This window comes from Arachis duranensis, chromosome 3 (assembly GCF_000817695.3).
Source record: "Arachis duranensis cultivar V14167 chromosome 3, aradu.V14167.gnm2.J7QH, whole genome shotgun sequence".
Classification (NCBI taxonomy): domain Eukaryota; kingdom Viridiplantae; phylum Streptophyta; class Magnoliopsida; order Fabales; family Fabaceae; genus Arachis; species Arachis duranensis.
In genome coordinates, this window is record NC_029774.3 from 11,638,006 (window position 1) to 11,653,279 (window position 15,274).

Below are 15,274 nucleotides of genomic sequence, written 5' to 3' on the forward strand. Positions count from 1 at the left end.
TTGTTATAAGTCAAAAAGGTCCCTGAATTTATAGTATATATGTCAATTTAGTCCCATCGAATTAAGCAACTAGAACCATCACTAGAATCAAATCATGATAAAATTATCCAAAGTATATCAAAATATGTAATTCCAAGCACACAAAATGACATATCTTAAGTATAATTACAGTCAAACAATTAGAATTCGTCAGTATCCTCATTTAATATCTTATTCTTTTGCAGAACTTTGATCTCTTTATCTTCATTAATTGGGTGAATATCAGATTCTAAGTTAGTAGAAGTTGGATCATACTAATATATTGCCTTGTGGTCATGGTAACCCAAGTCCAAGAAAAATTTTTATAGGTCGAAAAAACAGATCAAGTCAATGTCTATTGGGAGAAATTTTTTGACTTTTCCATTAATGTGCACAAGTACCCATTTGTTGTCTCTAACAGAACTTTCACCATGGTGAAATACAGTTACTATCTCTTTACTCATCTAAATACCAAAAGATAAAACTATGTCACAAGTTAACCAAGCAACCAACACAATATAACAACATCATAATAGAATAAAAAATTCAAATATTTACATTGTTTTTGTTATTATCAAATATCTATCCGTAACCACTTCACAACTCTCACTTAAGTTACACCTACAACAAATTGTTTTTGATTTACCCTAAACGTACATCACATGCACATGCACGTTCATCATACTTCACTCTTTACTACCAATTTAATACAGCAAAAACTAACTTATCTCGAACAATGACAATATGCATGACACACCACCACCAAGCAGTCTCTGTACACACCGTCAAAGCACCATTACGAACTTAGATAAACGTTAATGGAATGAAGAATATGAAGGGTTAGGTCGTAAAATTTAGGTGAAGATTTGGGACACTTGTAATTTTATAAAGAGAAAGGGAGAGGATACGTTTTTTTATACAAAGTACCTACTTAAATTCAGAGACCTTTTTGACTTATAACAAAAATTTTAGGGGACCTTTTTGACTTATAACAAAATTTTAAAGACCTATTTGATTTTAGAATGTCAAAGTTTCGAGAACCAGAAAATAAAGGTGGGGACGAATTTGTCCCCTCAAAACGGTGTTGTTTGGCGTTGTTCCAAAATGACGTCGTTTTAGCTACATGTCCAGAAATTAATTTATCTTGAGCACAATACCTGTTGTTTTACCTGACATGTCACACTTACAACTTTTACGTAAGAGAGAGTATCATGTTAACTGATTCAACCTGTCTTAGAGACCTATATAATATATATCTAATAATTTTAGAAATCCGAGACCTAATTAATTCTTTTGGGACCAAATTTGTCGAACCACCAAATCTTTGCGAACTATTTAAAATATTACTCTTATATTAATTTATCTCGTTTAATCGTTTACGGCATAAACAAAATAATGCCGAATGTCACGGTATTATTCCTCACTTTTGCCCATCAACTCCGGTAGCGGTGGCCTAACAAAAATTTTGAAGGATGCTGGAGTTGTTGAGAAACTCTGAAGATACGGTTGTGTAAAGTATTTTCTCGAAAATTCTTGAAGGAAGAAGGAAAAGGAACGTGGTTCGATGAATGAATTGAATGGTAAGTAAAAAAATAAGAGGTATTTTTTTAGGCATAGGATTCTTGACCGCTGCGGAATGTTGTGTTTAGAGAGTTGAAAGTTGAAACCATGTTTGGACTCACGATTTGGACTCAGGGTTGAGCTGTAATTAATAACTCTCTCACTTTTGTGATTCTCTCTCCCTTGTCTTTTTTCAAAACCCAACACACCTACTCACTACTCCCACTCTCTTTACTTTCACACCCGCACGCTCTCGCTCTCTCCCAAAATGGCTGACAGCGATTCTAACCCTCCTCCGCCTCCTGTTACCGTTACCGTTACACATAGCGAAACGGCGAACCCTGATGTGCCTGCTCTCGCTTTAGCTACAGAAGCTGAACCACTCCGTGATAACACCGCCAAAGACCTCCCACCTTCCCCGCCACTCCCTCAACCTGAACAACCAGCACCAGAAGAAGACACGTCAGCACCCGAGGCTGTCCAAGCTGACACTTGCCAACCGGAACAGGAAAAGGATGTGGTTGCAGTTGCAGAGCAGAATCCCAATCCCACTCCTCAAGAGCAAGAGCGCAGTGACAAGCTTCCGCAGAATCTGGTATCGTTCAAGGAAGAGAGCAATAGGGTTTCTGATCTCTCCGATTCCGAGAAAGCTTCCCTTGAAGAGTTCAAGAAGCTTCTAGCAGATTCCATTAAGGAGGACGTTTCCATATGGGGAGTCCCTCTCCTCAAGGACGAGAGAACTGACGTCATCCTCCTCAAGTTCCTCAGAGCCCGCGACTTCAAGGTCACGGACGCATTCGCCATGATCAACAGCACTCTCCGATGGAGAAAGGACTTCAAAATCGACGCTCTCCTCGACGAAGATCTCGGCGATGACATGGACAAGGTCGTCTTCATGCACGGCCACTCCAGAGAGGGCCATCCTGTCTGCTACAACGTCTACGGCGAGTTCCAGAACAAGGACCTCTATGATAAGACCTTCTCCACCGAGGAAAAGAGAAACAACTTCCTCCGGTGGCGGATTCAGTTCTTGGAGAGGAGTATTAGGAAGCTTGACTTCACTCCCGGTGGCATCAATACCATTTTTCAAGTTAACGACCTCAAGAATTCCCCTGGCCCTGCCAAACGGGAGCTTCGTCTTGCCACCAAACAAGCTCTCCAATTGCTTCAGGATAACTACCCCGAGTTTGTTGCCAAACAGGTTAGTTAGGTTCCCTTCAATTATCATCCTTTTGTCGATGCTTGTTAAATCAACTTCTTGTGAACGAATAGGTTTTTATCAATGCTCCCTGGTGGTATCTTGCATTTTATACCATGATCAGTCCATTCATGACGCAGAGGACCAAGAGCAAACTTGTGTTTGCAGGGCCATCCAGGTCTCCTGATATCCTTTTCAAGTTAGTAACTTCTGCTATTGGATATTCATATTCTGAAAATTTGTTTCCTCTTCTGTTTTTGGTTTGTTTATTGCGTTGTGAATTATGACATTATGTGGTGTTTCTTTCTCTAATAGGTATATTTCCCCGGAGCAAGTGCCAATTCAGTATGGAGGCCTAAGTGTAGATTTCTGTGACTGCAATCCAGATTTCAGTATGTCTGATCCTGTCACGGAAATTCCTCTTAAGCCGACCACGAAGCAAACTGTAGAGATCGCCATTTATGAGGTGCGGTGCGATTACCAATTTTGATTATTTTGTACTTCTTTAAACTGTAAACACTAGTGTCATTAATATCTGAAATAGAAAGATCTTAGTGAACTGAGCTGCTGATTTTTTGGCAGAAATGTATTATTGTCTGGGAGCTGCGAGTGGTTGGTTGGGAGGTTAGCTATAGTGCTGAGTTCAAGCCTGATGCTAAAGATGGATATGCAGTTATTATACAGAAGGCCACAAAGATGTCCCCAACTGATGAACCTGTTGTTTCCAATAGCTTTAAAGTTAGTGACCTGGGAAAATTATTGCTCACTATTGACAACTCCACCTTGAAAAAGAAGAGGCTTCTTTACAGGTTCAAGATCAAACCCTACTCTGACTGAAGTGATTCTGGGTACATGGAAATTGAAGAGTCTGAAATATGCATGTCATCATCATTCGTTTCAGCCCATTATTCATCTATAATTTTGGTCGTCAGTTGTTTGGAGTTTTTGATTTCTGTCTTTTGTTGTATTTAGTACTTTGTGTTCCAATCAAACGTTGAGCTAGTTTTAATTGTTATTTTAATAGAGTAGCACGTGAAAATGGGATTGAGTTGGTTTATGGGATTCTATATATCTACTAGCATTATCTGTCACCTTGATGGGGAAACCAACATGTAGAGGCTTCGGTAGAAGTTATCAATGTAAAATTTTGTTGTCGTACTTATCCAGTTTGAAATTGGTCCAATTATAACTTCAGAATCCTTGTCTGTACAATGAAGCATTCTGAATCCATATATATGTTACATATATATTCTTTTTGGACTTTTAGCTGTTTTGCTATTCAACTTCATTTCATTCTATATCTGAATGAAATTAGAATATAGAACAATAAAAACTAAATCGGGATTGGGACTTCTTGGTTTAAGTTGAATTTTGCAGGGATTGCTATTGCATTTTATTCTTGTTTGTGCATTAGCTTTCTATTTGGTATTAGTTTTGTAATTCTGTTTTTCTATGATGTTCTATATTTTAGTTCCTTTTTACGTGGGGTGTGGGGACTGTAAGTGGTTGAGAATATGGTTTCATTTCACGACCATGTGACCCTCTGCTGTCTCTTAGGTGATCTGATTCATTTAAAAAATGTTATTTTCTTGTGGAACTATCTGATATTTCCATTTTGTTTATTTGGAAACTATTAAAATTGAAAGCTATGAAGGGGTTCAGAATATATTGAGTTAATACTTAATAGTTCATTGTTAACTCACAATGATTGCAATTTGTGGCAGATGCTTTACATTTGGAAAGGAATGACCAATCAAGTGTTAAATAAAAACTAAATATACAATGTTAATTCCGAAAAGTAAAGTCCTCCTATTAGGCCACTGCCAACTAGGACAGGCTGTGTACTTTTGATGTCTAAATGGATACTTTTTTCTTCTTCTTCTTCTTCTTGGTGGGGGTGGGGTCTACACTCTAAATGGATACTTAAAGCTAGTAACTTGTGTTACTTATCTTTTTTTAATTTATTTTTTTACCTCTTTAGTAATTTATCATTGCCGTCTACTTATTTCTTATGTAGTTATCTTTGAAATGATGAAAATTTGTGAAGTTTCTTTAACTTTGAATTAGTGTGGGATTTTCATCCTTTTCCATGAAAAACCCAAGCTGCATAATTTGGTCTTATCATCTTCTGTGTTGACTGGATTTTAGAGCCATAAGCGGTTATGATATCTGCACCATATTATGCTATCTTTGTTTGATTTGGATTTTAGAGAAATATGATGGGGAAATTGTTCTTTACCGATTTAATGAAAGGCATTGTAAAATCTAAGAGTGAATATATCTTTAATTGCTCTTATTAGGGGAAGACCTATCTTGAAAGGAGCTTATTTCATGCATGTATATACTGTTATTTCATGTGATATTCTACGTGTTGGATAAACACCATTCTTGCATAGTTGCATGTGAGCTCTTGTGACCCCTTTTTTTGGTTTGTATTTAATTATTTATTTATATTTCAATGGTGGGTAGTGTATGCAGAAGGCATCTGAACAGGACATGCAAAGTTGGCCATGTCGGTATAACTGTGTCTGCATCCTAATTTGTAGCTTATAAAGCTTGCCATGTTTCTTTTAGTAGTCTTTATGTGACCTTTTCTGTCTTTTTATTACCCATATCTCTGAATGAATATTTATATTTTTAATTTCTGAATCCAAATATAATCCAATGATTAGTATAAGATTACTCAGCACATAGTCTTGGCTCTGAAATTCCAATACTAGGATAGGAATAGGATTTCATTTGATGAATCATCCTACACGTGGTTGCCACTGCTCTTTTCTGCTTTTCATAATTTCATTTAGATGTTTAGGACCTCTATTGTTGGTTGTTGATCGCATCTTTTGGTGAGAGGTTCCTTAAACCACGGTGCCATTTGTGGCCAAAGTTCAATAATTCGGTGGACACGACAAAATTTGCCAGCTGCTACAATTGAATAAGATGGCAAAATATAAATGAGTACTCACCGCATGGAAGGGTTATGGAGCTTTTAGGAACTTTTGACAGCATTTTAGGGAAAATAACTCTGGAATGTTGAAGGGTTATGAAGCTTTCAATGATATAATTAGACTGTTTGATTTGTGTTTAGTGTAAGATATAGATCCAATAGAGATAGACATAATTAACATAGATATATGTTACGGTTCTCCTATGAACATGGACAGTAAACAAACAATGCTTTAGTTATTTAGTTAAATTATTATAGAATTACACTGTCTCTTTGTGGTATCATTTTTGAACCAGATCTTATAATCCAATTATTATGGGAACGCACATACTACACATTTGCTCGCAGCTCGAAGGGATCATTGATTGGAACAGAAACCATATAACAAAAGGTTATTGTTCTTATTATATTATTTTCTCTTTTTTCTCCCAAAAAAAATTGATAACAGAAAATACCAAATGAAAACATGTCCTTAGAAATTTACAAGACATCGAATAATGATGTTAATTGGGCTTTCAACATATCTAGAGATCAAACTTCTATAAAGTGAAAATTCTCATAAAGTGATAAAATATATTTTAATTATTTTTGAATTAAGATGGTAAAATTTATACATAATAAAAAGAGTAAAAGACAAATCGGTCCCTGACCTTTTTAAATTTGGACATTTTCGTTCCTAAAGATTTAAAAATATCTTTAACTCCCTCATCTTATAAAATCTGGGACAATTGAACCCCTCCGTTGATTTGGGTTGGAAAACGGCGCCGGAGAAGGCTGATGTGGCTGGGGGGAGTCTGAGCTGTCCGTTTAGGTTGCTAAGCTGGATGGGAAACAAAATTTGAAAGGACAAATCAATCCTTCTTACTCCAAACGACGTCGTCCCCTTCCCTGAGCCCTATTTGATCGAAAACCTTGGAGGAACACATGGGTGTTGATGCTGCGATCGTCCATGATGAGTGAAGGGAGCTCTTCATGCACAAGACCTGGAGGGGGATCTTCATACGCTGTGCTAGGAGGATATGAGCGAGATCGGGTTGCGCCAAAGTGTTATTGCGGCGTCTTTGCCATTATGTACAAGTCAAGAACGACTAGTAACCCTAATAGAGTGTTTCTCGGGTGTCCATTTTTCAAGGTAAGTGACCGATTTTTCAACAGTTGGATTAGACTGTGCTGGGTGTTAATGGGTGATTTACTGAAATTTTTTTCCAGGCTAAAGAACCGTACTGCCGGTACTTTGTCTGACTGGATGAACATTTGAAATAAATTAGGGCCGTAGAGCCTGAAGCATTGGGTGCCATGGATGAAGCTGAAGGAGTAGACGTTGATGAACAGTTGTTTCGAAATCAGAATATGAAGAAAAAAATAGAAGAGTTGGAGAGGAAGCTGTTGTCTATTGAAAGAAAAAAAAACGAGTTTGTGGCATATTATTGTGATTGGTGTATTAGTAGTTGTTATTGCTATATGTATCTTGAAAGGGTAAAGAACAAAGATGATTGATGTACATGGAATTGGTTGTAATGGAAATTGCCATTGCTGGCTTTTAAATGAAAAGTGTATTAGTGGAATGAATCCATTTTTATTTTGTAGTTAGAACATCTAAACATTATTGCAAGCATTATATAAGATAGTAATTCTGGATGGATTGTAACCAAAACGTTACATGACAATGTATCTAGTTTAATCCAAAACATAGCTAAACAGCATGAGTTAACCACAAAAAAACTAGAAAAAAAAAAAAAAAAAAAAATAGAAATCATGCAGCTGTGTTCACTTCTTCTGAGGCTTGAGAATTCTCTTTGTGGTACTAGTAACTGCTTTCAAGATCTCCTTCGAAGGTTTCCTATTGGTGTATCTGCTTTGAGTTTGTTGTGTGTGTGGTGGTGAATTTGGTGGTGGATTTGTACTTGTTGGGGACCGGACAATTGGTTGCTTGGGTCTGAAATTAGGGGCGGCAGCATTGGAGTTTGGTTGGTCCACTCTTGGCAGCTGGGATGGAGGTCTGAATAGAGTCTGTGTTGAAGCAGATGGTTGGCCCATAAACGATGCAGCAACTGGTATAGATCCAGATGCTTCCCCAGCACTAGATCTAGGAAATTTTTCACCCTGTGATTGACTTTGATCCTATGTAACAAAGAGACATCAATGTAACCAAATGGGATAATTAGTGCTTAAGGTAACTAATTTTTTATCAGTGATTCATTTTATAAAGTATAAAATGGTCGTAAAGCATTATTGGTGCTGGCTTACCTCTGGTTGAGGAGCTGATTGTGAAAGGAGAAGCAGCACCAGAGCTTGTGAGTTGTCAACTATCTTCTTGGATTTTTTCTTCTTTGGTTTTCAGTTGGGGTTGCTTGGAGCTCCTTTACAAGTTTTATAGTTATGCCCTTTTTCGTTGCACTTACTACATGTAACCTGAAAACTTCTTTTCAGCTTGTCTCCCTGAATATGAGCCTCAGCAGGGTTCTTGTTGTGGTTGTGCACCTTTGGCCTCCTAATAGGCCGTTTGATAGGTGGCGGGGCAGGCCTCAGCTGGTCAGTGGCAGTCCAGAATTCCTCACTAGGCACGGACTTGATGCAATGTGCATATGTCTTGTGAATGGACTTCATACACAACCAAGGATGCACATAATCCTCAACCTGGTCATGCCTCTTTCTGATTGCAGCAATAGCATGTATGCATGGCATGCCTGCATAACCAATAAAACTAACATGTAAACTAGCATTATATCAGAAAACATGAAAATATAATCTTTGGGGTTAAACCCTTTACCAGTCAGTTGCCATGTGTTGCATGAACATGTGTGTTTGATTAGATCAACATCCACTTTTGTCTTCTTTCTGGTAACCTCAAACCTTTTTCTTTCATTGTCTCCCACCCACTCAGCAATCCACCTACTGCTCGGTTTTATCTTCATCTGCAACCTTTTATCATGAATTGGTGCTAGCTTTTCATTATGGTGTTCTAACAATTTAATGTGCTTGGTCATCCTCCTCATTAAATAACACCTAATCTCCTCACACATTGTCAACACAGGTTTAACTCTGTATTTCACTACCTTTGTATTGAAAACTTCGCACATGTTATTAGTCAGGTTATCAACCTTGGTTTCATGACTAAAAAAGACTTTAACCCAAGTGGCAGGTTCAAATTTCATCAAATATTTTCATGCCGCCTTGTTAACCCCCTTCAACTTATCCATTTTCTCCTTGAACTCTGGTTCATTTGTACACCTAGCACACTCCCACACAATGTCCCTAATGTGCATGTCTTTGAATCGATTAATAAAGTTCTTCCATATATACATGACATAGTTTCTATGATGTGCCCTTGGCATTACCTCTTTTAATGTTGGGAGCAGGCCCTAGTCAAATACATTTTGGAAACAAATAAACTTCCTTTACAAATAAACACATTATAGGCTATCCTAATAAACCCAGCAAATAATCACATTATAGGCTACCCTAATATACATCAACAAATAAACACATTACATGCTACCCTAATAAACACATAATATAGTCATTTCATTTGCCTAACCAATTAACTGATACTCTAATAAACCCAAAAAAAAACCATAAACTAAAGCAAGAGCCTTACTTTTTGCTGGTCAGACATAAAGTTTTAACCGAATTGGGAGGCATCACCCAGATCTTTCTGAAGTAGTGTCAGGAACTATCTCTATGATTCTTTGGTCTCAGATCTTGCAACAGCAAATGCCACAACATAGAATTGGTTGTTGGCATCCTGTGCCACTGCTGACAGTAACTGGCCTCCATGGTATGTCTTAAGAAAGGCTCCGTCTAGATGGATGAACGGCCTACATCCACTCTTGAAGTCTTGCTTACAGCCCTCGAAGCAGATATATATCTTGTCAAAGACAGGGAGGGACTGAGGGATAGGCTTCACATCAATTCTTGCTGTCGACCCGGGATTACTCTTGAGAATCTCCATCCCATAGTACCTGAGCTTTCCATACTGTTCTTTTTCGTTTTCCACTAGCCTTTTTTTGGCTTCTTTCACTGCCCTATATACCATCTTCGGATGCACCACCAAGTTAAACTCTTCTCTAAGGAAATCAATTGCCTCATTAGTTGTCATATGAGGTTGACTTCCCATTCTCTTTTCCACTTTCTTACTGATCCAGTGTTGATCAGCAGCATTGCTACCAAAATCTCTTGCACATGTGTGCTCGGACTTGTAAGTTTACCTGATAACATAACAAAGTCTTGTTGTAGGATAGATGTGCTAGCCATGGACATTCTTCACCTCTGCAGCCAACCCTTACCCTTTCTTTATCATTTTTTATCCACAACAGTTCCCTCCCTTCAGATATGAACATATCTCTGACCACTTCTTTGAAGCCATCTATGGTTGTAAACTTGGTACCCACCTCAAATCTCCCCTCTCCGAACCCATACTCCTCATTAAACGTTGGAAATTCATGCTTGTCTCCATCATCCTCTGAAGATACTGGTGTGTGAAGATCCTCAGATTCATACTCATAAATGGGGTCATCATCATCTGAATCCTCCTCATTCACATAGAGGCCGATTGGAGGCCTCTCATTGGACTGCACAGATGGGGCATCTTCTTCAGCATGCACAGAAGCACCAGTTCTTTGGGAATTGACATTAGGCCCATTTTCTTTTGGCTTGACAGTAGGTCTGGTTCTTTTGGGCTTCCCACTAGACCCAGTTCCTTTGGACTTGGCAACTGGCCTGGTCCCTTTGCCATCAGGCCCACTTGCAGTCCTTGGTCCAACTCTTCTCTTGCTTCCACTTGACTCTGCCTTTGGCCCTTCCTTGACAGTGACCTTACTTTTTGGCAGCACTTTCTCCTTTCTTTTTAGAATTCTTCTTTTCTTCATAACATCATTCTCCTCATCACAGCTAGTAGAGTCATTATCAGAACTAGTTCCAGCAATATTCGGAGGAGGTTTATACAACTTGTCCTCCCCACTACCATTCCCATCCCCTTCTGTGGATGGTGATGACTGAAGCTCCCTCATGATACTGTCAACATCAACTAAATCATCAAATTCTTCCGGTCCCTGTTCTGCAGCAACATCTTCTTCCACAATCTGTGGCTCATCAACAGGGTGATCGAAGTAAATGTAGAACTCGTTGGTAGTTGAATTCGTCAGCTTGTTCTCTCACATTTCATTGATTCCTGCATCCCCTCTCAAAATGTGCAGTCCAGACTCAATGTCATTGCTGGTTGGGTCATACCAATACACTGCCCTGTATGTTGCATAGCCCAGACCCTTGAATAGTGTAACCAAGTCCTCAAAATTCACAAAGTCCAAATCCATCTCTGAAAAATTTTCAACCTTCCCACCAATATACTTAAGAGTGCCACTGGGTCCTCTACCAAAATGGCCTCCACAATGAAAAACAGGTACCGCATATATATCAACCATTTGCATTATGCACAGATACATCAATCACACATTAAACCTTAGATCAAGTGCCTGAGATTTTGAAATAAGTTAAATCCCTATAGAATTTTTCTCAGTCTTTTTCCCGAAACAGAACATGCGATCATGACTAACCCCAACCCCATGCATTATATTCTACCAAAGAGTTAAACAAGAACGAACATATCCTCCACTAATACCCTTACCTCTGTAGCAGATGGCAGCTTTTTGCCAGACGAAGCTTGTCGTTACCTTCGCCACCCACAACATCCACTGAGCACACCAGCACCTTCTCAATGAGTTGAAGACGTTCTTTTTTTGGAGGGAAAAAGAAACTGTTTGTCTTCTGGTAGGATTTTCAGTAATAACAGGCGTGGCTTTTGGGTGTTATGGGAATCACATTAGGTGAATGGGGCTCAGGGAAGGGGACGACGTCGTTTAGAGTAAGAAGGATCGATTTGTCCTTCCAAATTTTGTTTCCCATCCAGCTCAGCAACCTAAACAGACAACTCAGACTCCTCCAGCCACATCAGCCTTCTCTGGTGCTGTTTTCCAACCCAAATCAACGGAGGGGTTCAATTGTCCCAGATTTTACAAGGTGATGGGGTTAAAGGTATTTTTAAATCTTTAGGGATGAAAATATCCAAATTTAAAAAGGTCAGGGACCGATTTGTCTTTTACTCTAATAAAAATTATAAATTTAAAAACAATTAAAATCTTACTTTACTATTTTGTTAATCTTTTTATTTTTGAGGTTTTTTTTTTTCAATGTGAGATAGGTTGGTGGCCTTTCTGATTTCTTCTTTCTTTTGTTTCAACTTTCAAAGTTCAATGAATAGACTCACCTAGTGCGCAACATGCTTGTAATCATTTGGTTTACTGTTGTTAATATAAAACCGATACCAATTATATATGGTCTTATTTTTATTTTTATTTTATTTTTTATAAAGTTGTTCGTGGGGTTTAGGATGGAAAGCAATATGGAAAAAAAAAAAGTTTGTATTATTTTTCACTTAAAATTCTTCAAAACCCTCTCTTCTCCAAACTAATTCACAAACAATTTCTGAGTCTAAACTTCCCGTAATCCTTTTAGTTCAAGTTTCTAGTCTATACTATTACTAAAGCAACCTCAAACCAAATCTCCCATTGCATGTGGATCTCAAGAAGACTTGAAAAGTTGTTACTTGCAGTTGCACAACTAAGTCCCTACAATACCACAGCATCCGAGGATGAGAAAGGATTAACAAACGAAAAAGATAATATAATACAATTAAGGCTGATGGTGAGGAAATTAAAGGCACTCATTGTAAGTAATAATTGTCTCAAACGGACCACTCTAACACAGCTAAACGGTTCACACTTGTCAAATTTTGAATTGATTTCAAGAACATATATTATACATTATTTATTTCAACTAAGCTATGTGTACATATAAATATCAGAAATATATAATTATTGATGTTTTCTATATACATAACATTTTTTTATTTATTTTCATCTTTGTTTAGATTTGAATCTGCAATTGGGAGATATTAATGGATAATGTATAGCTAGTATTCTAGATATTAGTTTTTGTGATTTGCATATATATTGCTTTAAAACAAGACAAAAGAAATATTCAATTAATCATCTTCTGTTGCACATCCGTTAATTAATAATTGATTTTTAAAATCTTTAAGAATTTTATTAACAGGTACTCAAAGGTTTAATTGAAAATGTACCTAAGAATTTTAAATAATTAGCACATCCAATGAGTTTAAAATTTTCTATCATAAAAAATTTTAACGATTACTCTTTGCCAAATCCATCTATTTAAAGAGCAGTTAGTGCTAGTAAAGACTAATTGAATTACAGAAAAAATTTTTGTAGAGTAAAGATAATGGAAACAGTAGTATACCACTTATGAAATGGAAGGTGGTGCAAGTTCTAAAAAGTTTAGAAAATTTAAGAGTAGGTGATGCATTAATCAAAAATACATTGTTTCTGTTTAAATTGTGGTGGCGCTTTTTGAAAAAAGACTGTCCGCTATAAAAGAAGTTGTTTGTTCGTGTAACCAATTGAACCCTATGTTATTTAAATAGCCATTACCGACAAGAGGTGGCCCGTGAAAAGATATCTGCCAGCTTAATATTCAGGAGCAACAGGTGAGAGATAAGATTATCAGTGGTCTGTCTATGAAAATGGGAAATAGAAGACTATTCATTTTTGGGAGAATGATTGGTTACAAAGTAGCTCTCTGAAAGTAAGTTTTCCGAGGCTTTTCTCTGTTTCAAATAAAAAATGATTTGTCATAGGGGACTGTGGGTTCTGGGATGGATTAGAGTGGGTTTGAAATTTTTAATGGATGAGAGGTTTATTCCAATAGAAGTTAGAGCTTCTCAATCAACTTCATGACCGATTAAGACTTGTTAGACTTTCGTCTAATAGAGAGGATATAGTTATATAGAAATTTGACAAAACAGATATTTTTTCTACTAACTCATTTGTGCAGGTGTTGGAGAAAGAGACTATCTCGGAGGACATCACAAACTACAGCTTCACTAGCACCATCATATGGAGAGGATTAGTTCCTCCAAGAGTTGAACTATTTGCGTGGTTTGTCTTAGTAGGCAGGGTTAACACTAAAGAGAGGTTGAGTAGGCTAGAGATTATTCATCATAGATTCATAGTGATAATATTTGTGTTTTGTGCAAAAAGGATGTAGAATTTGTACATCATTTATTTCTTGGATGTGAGTTTACGTGACAGGTGTGGTGCGCTTAGTTGACGTGTGCTGATAGAATTTGGGTTATTCCAAAAACTGTCAAAAGACTTTTTGAGAGTTGGACTGGAGTGCCTGGCGTTGAGCATAAAAAGTGGCTAATAGATTTCTTTGCGATTATTTGGAATATTTAGTTGGAACGAAATAGAAGAATTTTCCAGAAATCAAAGATAGGTGTTGATGGAATTATAAATAAGTCGTTTTTGAGCTACAAAGAGTGATGTGATGATGATCTGTTTGGTTGTTGATGGTTATGTCGGAAATAACAATGAATTATACTTCTTTTATTGTGTTCATTATCTTGTCTTTTTTGTTGTGTTTTATTCTTTTTATTGCTCTACTTTATTATGTTGGGATTCTTTTATTAAAAAAAAACAAATTTCATTTTTTCTAAAAAAAAATGGATTTCATTTGCAGTTTCATACATTTAAATCATAAAATAATCATTTTGACGAGATATTTATCTAGCATTTCATGCACTTGAAATCTTGTCAACATTTAAAATATGTGTATATGGTGAATAGTGCCTTCTCTTTGGTACATTTTCTTCCTCCGTAACTGGCGTTGAGATGGAAAGAAATAATATATCTAATATATATCAATCTAAATCAATGTGTTTCTTGAACTTTAATTTGTTGGTGAGTTTGGCATGCAAAGCGCTGAAGAAAATAAACAGAAGCCATTCTTTATTAGTTGGTACTTGGTAGTTGGTATGGACCATCAATGATGCCTCCTTCTCTAGTAGGTGAGGCAAAGTTTCCCTATTTCCGCCATTTTCATCACTACATATATGCTACGGTAATTAGTGTCTATGCCATGGTGATTATAGTAGTCATACTATGTCTTAAAAAATATTGTTAAAATTAAAATAATATTATTTTTACTATTTAATAATATTTTTAAATTTAAAAATAAAAAAATATTATCAAAATATAAAGTGTGCTAGATTATTAGAGTTATGAGATAAAATAACACAATGCAACTAAAATTTATAGATAAAAATAGATGAAATTGAAACAAATAGTTTATGTAATAATAGAAACAATATAACTAAGTGATAAAGTTATTATAATTTGTTATATTTTTACTCACTAATTATATGTAAAAATTAGCATGCATTAACCTTAACCACCGATATATAAATTTGCTAAAAGTAGTGATTAAGAAACCGCAATATATCTTTATTAAGTCGATAAATATTAACTTGATCTTATTATCTTCTATACAACTTTTTCAAATTGTATGACAAATTGATAAACATTATCATGTACAACTTGTTTTCAATGCATGGTTAGATAAAAATTTATTCTTTAACTAAATCAAATATTGAAACTAAACTATTTTATTAAATTTTGATCATGTCAAAAATTACAAGT

The 15,274-nt window shown here is 36.4% G+C and overlaps 1 protein-coding gene across 1 annotated transcript; it reads left to right on the plus strand.

Moving 5' to 3' along the window:
- Positions 1 to 1,485: 1,485 nt before the first annotated feature.
- LOC107477590 (patellin-3) lies at positions 1,486 to 4,035 on the plus strand. The gene is made up of 4 exons (XM_016097639.3): positions 1,486 to 2,779; positions 2,851 to 2,975; positions 3,092 to 3,242; positions 3,359 to 4,035. The coding sequence occupies exons 1-4, from the start codon at positions 1,847 to 1,849 to the stop codon at positions 3,611 to 3,613; spliced, it is 1,464 nt and encodes a 487-aa protein (XP_015953125.1). The 5' UTR covers positions 1,486 to 1,846; the 3' UTR covers positions 3,614 to 4,035.
- The last annotated feature ends 11,239 nt before the right edge of the window (positions 4,036 to 15,274 follow it).